The sequence below is a fragment of the Haliotis cracherodii genome, unplaced genomic scaffold (assembly GCF_022045235.1).
Source record: "Haliotis cracherodii isolate W230 unplaced genomic scaffold, xgHalCrac1.p SCAF_2, whole genome shotgun sequence".
Classification (NCBI taxonomy): Eukaryota; Metazoa; Mollusca; class Gastropoda; order Lepetellida; family Haliotidae; genus Haliotis; species Haliotis cracherodii.
The window spans coordinates 1,678,400-1,692,142 of NW_027266275.1; the positions used below are offsets into that span (position 1 = coordinate 1,678,400).

General features: G+C 43.7%; 1 protein-coding gene across 1 annotated transcript; it reads right to left on the reverse strand.

Moving 5' to 3' along the window:
* Positions 1 to 1,277: 1,277 nt before the first annotated feature.
* On the reverse strand, positions 1,278 to 8,128 carry LOC139468800 (chitinase-3-like protein 1). Its single transcript, XM_071250938.1, has 10 exons — positions 8,077 to 8,128; positions 7,607 to 7,783; positions 7,044 to 7,285; positions 4,748 to 4,872; positions 4,036 to 4,165; positions 3,558 to 3,743; positions 3,174 to 3,308; positions 2,764 to 2,918; positions 1,835 to 2,610; positions 1,278 to 1,465 (listed from the first exon to the last, which is right to left on the reverse strand). Exons 1-10 carry the CDS (start codon positions 8,126 to 8,128, stop codon positions 1,278 to 1,280), a joined length of 2,166 nt encoding a protein of 721 aa, XP_071107039.1.
* Between the last annotated feature and the right edge of the window lie 5,615 nt (positions 8,129 to 13,743).

The window sequence follows — 13,743 nt, forward strand, 5'->3', positions numbered from 1 at the left end:
TGCTGGACAGAGATGTGTGTCTTGTGAACGAGGACTCGCTTTTTGTCGGCCACTTTCCCTGCTGTCGATCATAATCAGCTGCAAGTCTCCCCGGAATACTAATGACGATTTCACACCACACAGACGCAATAAAACACGCGCCCTTCAGCATACATCCGTCCAGGTGGAGTCGGTGCTCAGGGCTGATGTTATCGAAGCTCAAGTACAAAATCTTACATATATACCATTGTGCCTTAAGGTATTGCGGGCTATATATTCTTTCGCTACTGTTCGCTACTTTATTCTTTCAAACGTGTACACGTAACTGAAAAGCGACCATGCAAAGAGCAACATCACTGAGTTTACACCCGTCATGTGCAATACATGTATATCATCATATATATATTGTTTGCTTGTCAGACCGGACCTGAAGAGTGGACCCTTGATAGCTCGATACTGGCTGGTCAAGACGTTTAAGCTAAAAGGTTGAACCGGGCGAGTTCGACCATTACAGGTCAACGCTTCACCTTCGTTTGTTCGAATCCTTTAGATCAAGTGGTTCCCACCGAGGGCTTCACTCCGTCACGGCATGGATCTCCATATATTGGACCGCCTCCGTGGTCTAATTGTAGAGCGTCCGCCCGGAGAGCGGAAGGTCCGGGGTTCGATCCCCGGCCGCGTCATACCAAAAGACGTTAAAAGATGGTACTAGTTGTTACCCTGCCTGGCGCTCGGCATAAAGGGGCTAAAACAAGGACTGGTCGGCTCGGAATCAGTATACTATGTCTGAGTGGGGTATTCATGTTAAACTGCGGCATGGTATCTCAGTGAGCTAGCACTATAAATCGGCATCAGTCCGGACAAGTACAAGCAGCCATACACGTGCATGCACGTCGCAATAATCTTAGACGCGACGTTAAACCCCATTTCACCTCACCTCACCATATATGGAATCAAACATGTCTACTGTATGTGACGAATAGGTGTGCTGGACTTCAACTTTCCAAATGAAGACCTATGACGAACGGCTGGGGACACCACAAATTGGTCACACATTGTACCCATATGGAGACTCGAACCCGGGTCTTCGGCGTGACGAGCGTACGCTTGAACCACTGGGCCACCTCGCCGTAAAAGGCTCCTCAGACGTCTAGGCTAATGGAAGAATGAGTTTGAACACATATTCTGCATCGTGATTTATTAAACAACATATAGAAAATAGTACATATGGTATATAAATATAGTACAAATTGTCCATATAGTCTCAAGAAAGCGGAGGTTTTCTGTGGGTGACGACTCTACCGTTTGTTATTGCACTCGGGAACGAGGAATGCCCAGTTGCACACTTTGTATCTGGTGTCGTAGGCCAGGCCGGGAGGACACTCGAAGGAGGTGAGGATGCCGTTGCTGCACATGTAGAACATGGTGCAGTTGGCGCTGAGGCCGGCGTACGTCCAGGAACCCTCAACACACGTGTTCTGCAAGGCTGATGAGGGAAACACAGGTTGAGATGAATATAATAGATACATAAAATAACTCTTCGAAGTTGAGCATCGTTGTGGCGATACAACGATACGGCCACCATCCTTTTCAAAGTGATAGATCCTAACAATATGATCGGCTTTAGGATGCGATTTAGCACACAAAACAACAAAATCGAAAATTGATGTGAAATGATTTTTCCTGTTCCCTAATATTAATATAAAAAGGCATCAGATTCTGTGTTGAATCAGCCACAATCATGAGAGCGCAAATGAATCAATAGGTTTTATTTTCATATATGTGACAGTGTGCATTTGACCCGGGCGGTTTCATCAAACAAGCTTGACAGTCAACGAAACGAAAAACAACAAACCTGCTTCATCCATGGGTGACGTTGGCGATGTTTGGGAAGTAGGAGAAGTAGGTGATGTTGGAGATGTCGGTGATGTGGGTGACGTTGGAGATGTCGGTGATGTTGGAGAAGTTGGAGATGTTGGAGATGTCGGTGATGTGGGTGACGTTGGAGATGTCGGTGATGTTGGAGAAGTTGGTGATGTTGGAGATGTCGGTGATGTGGGAGAAGTTGGTGATGTTGGAGATGTCGGAGATGTTGGGGAAGTTGGAGATGTCGGTGATGTTGGTGACGTTGGAGATGTCGGTGATGTCGGGGACGTTGGAGATGTCGGTGATGTCGGAGACGTTGGAGATGTCGGTGATGTGGGAGACGTTGGTGATGTCGGTGATGTTGGTGACGTTGGAGATGTCGGTGATGTGGGAGACGTTGGTGATGTTGGAGATGTCGGAGATGTTGGGGATGTTGGAGATGTCGGTGATGTTGGTGACGTTGGCGATGTCGGTGATGTGGGAGAAGTTGGTGATGTTGGAGATGTCGGAGATGTTGGGGAAGTTGGAGATGTCGGTGATGTTGGTGACGTTGGAGATGTCGGTGATGTCGGGGACGTTGGAGATGTCGGTGATGTCGGAGACGTTGGAGATGTCGGTGATGTGGGTGACGTTGGAGATGTCGGTGATGTTGGTGACGTTGGAGATGTCGGTGATGTGGGTGACGTTGGAGATGTCGGAGATGTTGGGGAAGTTGGAGATGTCGGTGATGTTGGTGACGTTGGAGATGTCGGTGATGTCGGGGACGTTGGAGATGTTGGTGATGTCGGAGACGTTGGAGATGTCGGTGATGTGGGTGACGTTGGAGATGTCGGTGATGTTGGTGACGTTGGAGATGTCGGTGATGTGGGTGACGTTGGAGATGTCGGAGATGTTGGGGAAGTTGGAGATGTCGGTGATGTTGGAGCCGTGATGAGGGAACAGTTGAGGACGTCTTTCATCTGTGATATGAGAGGGAAGCTGACAGCCGCGTTACAGAAGGAGCCATCGAAGTCATCGAAGCTGTAAGACCAGACCATGGCGCCGCCGTAGCCATTGTCCACCACGTACTGAAGCTGTAGAGGAACAGTTGCACAAACAATATCTTCAAAGTAGAGGAACAGCTGCACTAACAATTTCTTCAAAGTAGAGGAACAGCAGCACGAACAATATCTTCAATAAGAGTAAGGAGCATGTACCAGACCTTCTACCACATACCGAAGCTGTAATCGGGACAGTTGTAACGACTATTTTTTCAAATGAAGTAAGATATAAACAGACATTTAAAAGTCAGTGTCAGTTGAAATGTTTGTGTAGCATTTCCGGGTTACCTTTTCACGGAAACTCTGACTGTCGTCGTAGCCCACCCATTGAGTGGAGCCGTCCTTGGGCCCGAAGGCGTAGGGGACCTTCATGTCCGCCATCCTGACACTCGTCCAACCATCCCTCTCGATCAGCTGACAAATCTGAAGAAAGAGGCAGAAAAGTATCACAATTTGATACTCCTCTAAAAGTGAGGATTGTTTCTTGGTCAATGGATCTTAGTCTATAGAGTAAGTTGGGGTTGTGTTGTGCGTGCTTACCTCCATGTAACCAAGAAAGCCGTTGGGTCTGATGGAGTAAGTTGGGATTGTGTTGTGCGTGCTTACCTCCATGTAACCAAGAAAGCCGTTGGATCTGTTGGAGTAAGTTGGGGTTGTGTTGTGCGTGCTTACCTCCATGTAACCAAGAAAGCCGTTTGATCTGGTGTAGGTTCCACCTGATCCCGCTCCCGAGAAAGGCGCCCCGTAATTGGTGTTGGATGGGTTCGAGAGGGTGAACGAGCGACCGTATGAAGCCAGGCCCAGGATCAGCTTCTGGGGGTCGGCGCCACCATCTCGCCAGTACCGCATGGCCCAGTCCTGGGTAGAAACAATGACATTATATGTACCACATGGGGGTCATAGGGGAGGGGAAATACCTAATCATGTACCATTGACACATGGAGTAAAAGGGGACGGGAAATACCTAATCATGTACCACTGAGACATGGAAGTAAAAGGGGAGGGGAAATACCAAATCATGTACCAATGACACATGGGAGTAAAAGGGGAGGGGAAATACCTAATCATGTACCAATGAGACATGGAAGTATAAGGGGAGGGGAAATACCAAATCATGTACCAATGACAGAGTAAAAGCTTGTGCACTTACCACATTGAACTGGGCGTTAGGGGACACGTCTCCTGCCTGGGGGTACAAAGGACTGTGGTGCCCAACCACCGGGGGATTGTTCCATGTGCCAGACAAGTCATATGTCATCACATTGATCAGATCCACAAGACTGGAAGAAAAGAACACGAGATAAATTCAGGATAAAGGTGAATCGGAAATACTAAAGTACTCTGTTGGTATGTCTGCTACGAATTGCAACAAGGAAGGTATCATTGGAAATAAGAAGGGTGCTGTAGCTGACTTACTAGGCACGGCGAGGATGTTGTAGCTCTCTGAGTAGACACTACAGGAATATTGCAGCTAACTCACTGGAGAACGGCGGGATGTTGTAGCTAGCCTACTTGACTCAGCCTAGATGATGTAGTTGCGTTACTAGCAGAGTAGGATGTTGATTCTAGCGGATTTACTAGACATGGCGTGACGTTGTCGCCGATTTATTAAAGAGGGCAGGATGTTGTAGCTAGCGTATTAGACACGGTGGGATGTTGAAGCTGATATACTGGACACTGACAAGACGTTGCAGCTTTCTTTTGTAGATACGATAGGATGTTGTAGGTTGCGTATTAGACACAGTCGGGATGTTGTAGCTATCTTACACGTGATGGCAGGGATATTATAGCTGACTTACCTAGACAGCCTGGATGTTGTAACCAATTTACTTGAGTAGATAGGGATGTTGTAGCTGACTTACCTAGACACGGTGGGGATGTCGTACGAGCCATCGATATTGATCTTGCCGGCGGAGACGGCGATGATCAACATCAGCTTGTTCCGACCTACCGTCAGCACCTCGGCGTCAATCGTTGTCCTCAGTATCTGAACGATAAACAATTGAGTTATTTATTTCTAATAAAAAATAGTTTTTTTGTTGTTTTTTTATCTTTACGACACGCTGCCACTACTACCACCACTGCTTCTACTGACACTATCATATCACTACTATCAGGACTATATTCAGGATGTGATGGTGTGTATGGCGATTGTGGAAGGAAAGTGATTGGTGTTTGTTGTACAGCACTATATTCAGGATGTGATGGTGTGTATGACGATTGTGGAAGGAAAGTGATTGGTGTTTGTGGTACAGGACTATATTCAGGATGTGATGGTGTGTATGGCGATTGTGGAAGGAAAGTGATTGGTGTTTGTTGTACAGCCCTGGATTTATGTTTTGGGAATCCAGGAGGCTCGGTCACGTGATTTACTAAAAATGGCGCAGGTTTTGTAGCTTTTGTACTGTGCTCTACGGACATTGTTAAGAAATGAAGTCTAAAACTACATTTTACCATCTTATTTAACCACCTACATGATGGATAACAGTTGAGGTAGACTAGTGTTTGAACCTACAAGTCTGCCATTTGGACTCATTATTCACATCGTGTTGTTTCTTAGTTTCTATAATCTTACTCGTGGACTAATGAGGTCATGTAAAACAAATAAGGAAATAGTTGGAAAAAAAACAGTTAGAATTTGGTTTGATTTGATTGTTTGTTGTTTAACGCCGCACTCAGCAATATTCCAGCTTTATGACGGCGGTCTGTATTTAATCGAGTCTGGACAAGACAAGCTAGTGATTGACATCATGAGCATCGATCCACACAACTGGGATACGAAGACATGCATTAACCACAATCAACGAGCCTGATCACCCAATCGCGATTGATATCACATGTGTGTCTGGGTTTCTCGGGGCAGAACACCTTAATTAGATAAATCTGGCTCATGTCCAAGAGTCAATGATATTGAACATATTCTTCAGGTTTGACACACCAAACATGATAAACGGCTCATGAAAAGCTATATAAGTAGATATCTCTTAATTTCATTATTTGGGGAAAATATTCTTCTTCGTTCATTCTTGCACTTCATACATTTCTCTGAACCGTTCGAGTTCGTAATTAGATTATTATGTTAATACATCAGATGATTATGATGTATTTTGATTTAAGAATGTAAACACATACATATTGGAATGTGTTTCAATCCTAAACAGTGTGAACATCCTAAAAAGCGTTCTATCTAAACACGTTTAGGGTCTAAACACATGAAATGAGCTATCGCTTCATTGCCTAAACGCAGCCTAAACACAACATGTTTAGAATTTAAACACCTTAATAAGTTTAGAATATAAATACTTTTAAACATGTGTAGAATATGAACACCTTTAACATGTTTAAAGTTAAAAAATGCATAGAAGAGTGCATCTTATAGGGCCATAAGTCAAATATCGATGAAATGTATAATATAGATTGACAGACACTTGCATAACACATATATACTACCAGGACTTATAACGAACTTGGTCTAACATTAACATAAAAATGTACAAATAAACCAAGCTACTGGTGACTAGAAAGTTTGACACTCGTGACGACAACAGTCCACGTAACAGAAGTGCTAGATTGACGGACTACAAATTTAGAGGTTGCACGTTCAAATCCGACCGAGGTAAAACAATCTTTGTGTTAATAAAAGGTGCTGTTTCTGTGCGCCTAACGGTAATTCTCTGAAACAGGACGCTGACAATGAAAGTATATCTGGTTACTCCTTAACCTGTTTATAGTTGACGATAGGCCGCCTACTCAAGAATATACTTACTGATAAGTAACGTCTACTAAAATAATAATGTCTGAGTGGACAGTGAAATGCACAAACTATGTTGGTATACTTTACAAATTATTTCTGTCAGTGTTGTTAAGAAATAGCGGCGTTAAACAACAAAGAAAATGTTACGAAATAAGTATATATGCCAAGTTAAGAATGTGTTAAATATTATGAAATATTGTTAAGCCACGAGGTTTCCACAATAGGAAGAGCCGACAACTTGTAGTCTAGATCACTTACTTTGTGTACTCCAAATATAAGATTTGTTTACATTAGACCACTTCCTAATTGACATTGTGTTTTCCTATACTTGTACTGACGACGGCCTACCAACACTGAATTCAACACCACTACTACCGCAATGATATGGTGGCTGCACTACTCACCTGCATCAATGACGTAAATCTGGCGGACAACCCGGAGTCGGACGGGAACTCCCAGTCTATGTCGATGCCGTCAAATCCATATTGCCTCGCGAAGGTGATAGCTTTGTCCGTGAATGTTTGGATGTTGTTGTCGCTTGTGACGAGGGCGTTGAATTGCCACGACACGCCATAACCTCCAATAGCTAGGAGGATCTTTACATCCGGGTTAGCTCTCTTAATGTCCATGATCTCGCCGTACAGCGCTGCGCAAAAAAAATCACTCATTCACTAACACAGACTAGTACTTGAGATTAACAAACTCTCACCTGTGCTCAGTTATCCACTAACATAGACTAGTACTTGAGATTAACGAACTCTCACCTGTGCTCAGTTATCCACTAACACAGACTAGTACTTGAGATTAACGAACCCTCACCTTTGCTGTCTTATCCACCAAGACAGACTAGTACTTGCAATTGACGAACGCTCTTCTGCATTCACTCACTCACTCACTCACTCACTCACTCACTAACGTCTCTCCCTCTCTCCCATCCACTTAACCACTGGAGCTACTGCCAACCTACTTATGTCATTCCATTCGTATGTGATGACGTCGAAGGTGTTGACGTCGATCCTGGCGAAGGCGTAGATGATGTGAGTGCATAACGTCGGGTCGATGTCAGACGGGTTGAACCTGGCAGTCCCCGTGCGATACTGAGCCCAGTTGGTGAAGTAGCACACTCGCTTCAGATCACACGTCCCTGTTTCAACACAGACGACGAGACGACGGTTTTAACATGATGTTATGCAATAATGTCAACCGACAATATTAATCAATTGTATTTGTATTTTCAGTATCAACGTAATACTTCGAAGGTCGTAATAGTTTTGCAAATACAGATATTACCTGAACAAATAAAACAACATGGATTACAATGTATCCGTGCCGCTTATAGTGGCCAAGTTTTCATTTGATAAACGAGATGCAGAGCAATGCGATGGTACTGCCCTGGGGAAGGGCCGTAAGATATTAAATCTTGAAATACACACGCACCTGCTGTAAGAGACAATGTGGCCCAAAACACCAGGAGAGCTTTATATAACATTCTGTAGAAGTCTGAAACAAAACAAATTATCAATAAGCTTGCATATGTTTTCGACGTACAGCAACGACTAATTATAAGATCCCAAACTGCCAGGTCATTTAAAGTGTACACTTGTAATTGGAATTGATAAAACATTATAAACGTTACCCAAACGTTACAAGGCTGAAAACAGTCATCGTAACAATGCAAACGTAAGGTCCAAAACACAACAATGACTCACGTATTATACCATTTTATGTTTGTTTCACTTTTGAGCCAACATCAAACATGAGTGTGTACTTTCTTTCCCCAGTCGGTTTAGTCGATATTTTAGCATCCAGTACAGGTACTGTGAAGCGTTTCTGGATCCTGGTGATATGGACAACCTGTTTCCTGATTCTGACGTTATCCCAGAACGCGGCATACATACACGGACATATCGCCCTGTGACTCATTCTCACTGTACAAAAAGGCCCGTTGCGTACGAGTACTGAATAAAGTGGAGAAGTGAAGACTCTCATTCCTTTATATTTACATCATGAAACCAACACGTAAAGATTTTTGATTAGTGAAAGTATTCCACTTCAGCAAATACCAAATATACATACATAAACAATTGTACAATGTGTGCAGTGTTCAACTCACCTGTGAGGAGTCTAGTCGCAAAAGCTGAACGTATCCAGAAAGTTGTTCCATCTTACTTATATACCCACATCCCGCCATCTACCCGAGGCATGGCACCCTTATCTCAAGCAGTGGTACATCACTGGTTAACGTCTCCCCTTGGGCAGTTGGTCACTCTCGTCCCTGGCCGGAGACCCACCCCCAGGGGTGTTACAGGGTAGAATGAACACGTAATGCAATCAGGCTACACTGGTATGGCGCTTGTTATCGACAGCAGCATCACCAGAGTTACAGCATGTATAGCCCAGCCTCCTCACAAACAATGTAGATCGCAGATAAGACACCATCATTTCTTACGATATTGAAAGATGACAAATGTCCTACCCTATCAGTCATGTAGATATGTAATATTAGCCAGCGTGGGTAATGTTAATAGATTTAGTTTTGTCTTCTCTTTCACATTTACATTTTCTTGTTTCAGTTCGCTGAAGTTAATGTGATGGATCGCGATTTCTAACTGTCTACTCAGAATATCTATCATACGTGAAAAATGTCTTAATTACACAGCTGACTATATGGATATCTGACGCGTTGACTTGCAGTGTTGAGCGTGAAGCGCATGTTGCTGTGAAGAAGCTCTCACCGTCTCGACGCTATAGTTCCATGGAGTGACGCCAGAACACAAACAGCACGACGACACTCCGAGATGACAGTGTTAATAGGCAACAAAAACACATCCATAGTAATTTTGCGCGTGACATAACAAACCCTTGACTTTGTACGAGTCGACCCCCGTGCACATTGTATTTAATATATAGGTTGTGGAGTTATCTGGGCGTGGTTGGCATCCACCCGTATGTCGAGATACTGTTATTAAGGGCGGGGGAACACAACAAACATGCTATTGCTACACGTGCACCGGCATCTAACCAGTGAGACATCAACATCAATTAACACGTGGTCTAGTAGATTGAGCGTCTGCCTGGAAAGAGCGGAAGGTCGTTGTTCGATCTGTGGGCGGTGGTACACTGTGTCTCGGTGGGGTATTCTCGTCAACACCGCGGCATGGTTTCTCGGAGGTCTAGCACTATTAAATAAGCATACGTCCGGTGAGTGATTGAGTGAGTATTATTTTACGCTGCTTTTAGCAATATTCCAGCAATAAGACCGCTAAGGCACTCCAGAAATGGGCTTCACGACTTGTACCCAGCATACGTCCGGAATAGTACAGACACACACACATAATATGACTGTGTTCGCCCCGGTTCGCCCCGATTATGTTTCTAGGTTTCTCAGCACCACTACCTGTGTTCCTGGATTTCACCAAAGTGATAAACGTCTGAGATCCGCATCACTTCAAGCTTTCCTCTCACATTAAGCTGACACGCCGTGATATAACTGCAAAACTGTTCAGGGGAGTTACACCCAGCTCACGCCTTTCCAAGAAGTATATGGTGGCATGTCGGAAAGCCCAAAGCTCCTTCAGATCGTAGACTTTCCGCGCTCTGGTGAAACCTGGGAAAGTTCGGAAAGACAAAGGATTGTTTGTTTGTTTGTTTGTTGTTTAACGCCGCACTCAGCAATATTCCAGCTTTATGACGGCGGTCTGTATATAATCTCAGTACTGCGGTAATCTACCTGACATATGTCATGCATTTCAGGGTTTAAATAAAACTACAGCTGAACAACTAACAAAATATCGAGAATTATTCGAACTACTAGCCCAAATGTGACGTGTTATGCACGCATTTTATGAATATGTGGGTTTCGTTCAATATAAGACTGAACAATGAATTGTCACAGACAACTATAGTAGACGAAATTAAAAAAAAATATTCCAATACAACTACCCAGAAAAACCAGCATGTCCTAACGTATTTTTCAAATAAATATTACAGATTGACCACGGCGGCATGACCATTAGTTACCGTAATTCCTGAAACGTTAAAGCAATTTGTTATCAAATGAAATGATGCCTCTTTCAATACATATTCATGAAGACATCTACCCGACTTTACCGTCGTGATTCACAATTTGCACGTGCATATCAATGCACGAACCACATTTTGGGTGTTTGCTGTTTGTTGGGAGCATTGAGCGTGCCGCCCACATGTGACGTCACCTCAGCAAAATGTAATCGCCTTGTAATCCAAGATGAGTGGCACATTGAACAAATGTTTGCCTTTAACCGCAATCGAACTGATGTCTAAAGACAAATCTATAAGATCTTAATTGTCTTTATAATATATTGAACCGTGAATATCTGGACAGAGAATAGATCTTCAGCAACCCATGTTTGCTGTAAGAGGTGAGTAACAGGATCGGGTGGTCAGGCTCGTTGACTTGGTTGATGCATGTCATCATGTCCCACTTGCCTAGATCGATGCTCATGGTATCAATCACTGGAGACAATCTGAGACAATCACTGGAAATAAGGACAACCTATCTATCTATCTCTGGCAATGCCATTATGGATGCTGTGTCGTGAGAGCCAGCACTCTCAGCTCAGCAAGGACTCATATGGCCTCGCTGTACGCTCGCGCGATCTCCCGGCCCCCTGAACATGCGCCCCTGACCTCGACGTCCAGCCATACGCCATATATTGCGTCCACATCACCGTCAGTCACACCTAGCTTGGTGTAGGCAGCTTCTGAGATTCCGAAGACAAGACTTGGATAGTATACTGTTTGCAGATGCGTTCAGGTTTAAACTGGGCAGCTCTGATGCTCATGCATGGGTCTACCGGCGTCCTGCAGAACGTCTTAGCGACGCTTGCGGTACACAACGTCGTCAGTTTGAGGGATGGAAGTGTAACGGTATGGGGTGGCATCACAACCCGAGGAAGAACACAATGGTAATTTGAATGGGGCACGTTGCCGGGACAACATGGTTCGTGATCGTGTTCGAGCCTTTGTGCAAATGCAGGGACTTAACGTCACGTTGCCCGCATGTTTCACGTGTTGTAACAAACGGTTTAAGGCAGCTTAACATTGCTGTACTGCTATGACAGGCTGTTTATCGAGACCCCTCTCTCACAGATCATGTATGGCATGAGAAAGAACGACGCTTACGACAGAACTAGAACCAGCCGGTAACGCTTGCTCAGTTCGGCCAACCTATGGTTGACATTTCGAACAACATCCCCGAGGCTGTTTTCTATCATCTGGTGTCTTCAAGGCACAGCCGCCACCTGTATCAACGTAAACGGTGGTCACACCTGTTAACGTTATTGACACCGTTAATCGAGTTGTGTCACCACTCCTAAGTTCGGGTGTGTCGGTCCTTCTGTAACCAGGGGTGGTTTTCGTAGATCAATCTATTTATGATAAAACATTCATCAGACGAGTGACCAAGTTCGTTATGACTAACATAACGTTTACACTACTTTTATGAAGCACAGTGACCTGGTATACAATCGTAGTTTTAATTAACACGCGTGCACAGGTGATAATATAGCGATTAGAAAAAATATAAACAACATAGCATGAATGTATTAATTTATAACATTGATCATATATATTCTGGAAAAAAAGATGTGTAATAGTCCAATTATAATTACCAAGGAATGTGTTTGTTTGTTGTTGAACGCCGCGTTAGCAGAGAAGATTTGGAAGAGGTGGAATATGATATTTGATGATAAGGCTAGTGGACACTCATGCCTCGGGAAGATGGGAAACAACAAGTACCATCTTTGACGTGTTTTGGTATAACGAGGCTGGGAATCGAACCACCGACCTTCCTTTCTCCGCACTATCCACTTGACTAGGGAGGTGGCTCAAACATCAAGGAAGCTTGTGAACTTGGTTTTGCCTCTTTGGAATGGCGTAGCATCGAACATGGGTGAATGTTTTGTTTTTTTTATATTCCGCCAAACTAAAGGTCATATGTGATGTTAATGTTCTCTCACTTGTAATGATTACATGCAGAGTAAGGATATGAATGTACCTCTCCTTCTTCACCTTGTGTAGGTATACCTTAACAGCCATGTGAAAATGGTGTGACGTTAGGGATGTTTTCCGGCTGTCCAACTCCAGATTCAAACAGACCGAGGCTTTACATGGTACCAAAGGTTTGTTTGTTTGTTGTTTAACGCAGCACTCAGCAATATTCCAGCTATATGACGGCGGTCTGTAAATAATTCAGTCTGGACTTGACAATCCAGTGATTGACATCATGAGCATCGATCCACACAGTTGGGATACGATGACATGCATCAACAATCCTCTTTCGCCTTTTACACACACACACACACACACACACACACACACACACACACACACACACACACACACACACACATATTATTCATCGGTTCCGACCAGAAGTACCGGTTTGTACCTACAATGCTCAATTAACAAGATATATGTACAAACAACATAACGCTGTGAACAATTGGGTGTTTCATGTCTTTAAAAAGACAATACAAATCTCAAAATAATGTTTCAAAAATAGAATGTGCACATTTCATACATTGAAGTTCCTGTATAATTTCATACATTGCAATTATGTATGTACATAATTATTTTATATATAATGTATGCAAATAATCAATAATGGACATGAGAAATTAGTGAATGATATCATATCAAAGTTACGCGTCGCCGAAGACACAAAATAAACCGAGTCAATGATGTTTCCAGCCGAGTGTCTGCCTCTTGTTTTACCCCAGCCAACTCGAGCTGAAGATAACTATGGAGGCAACACACTTGAACATGAATGTAGTAATTTCCTGATCACCATACTACATATGTTCCTGTAGCGAGGTCATGGTGACGTTACTGATGAACACCTCCAGCTACAATGTAACGGCAACATGAACTGACACTGATTCGTTGTGACGCAAGCATTACTGTACGTCACTCTACATAACGTCAGCAATGGTCTGAATATCAATGCCGTAGGACGTGTGAAGCCAGTACTACACGTGATCCGTATATGGAGAATGGTACAGGAGCATGCATGTCTCACTGATTTTAAGAAAAGATTGCCAGAAAACCTGTGTTTCAAGAGCA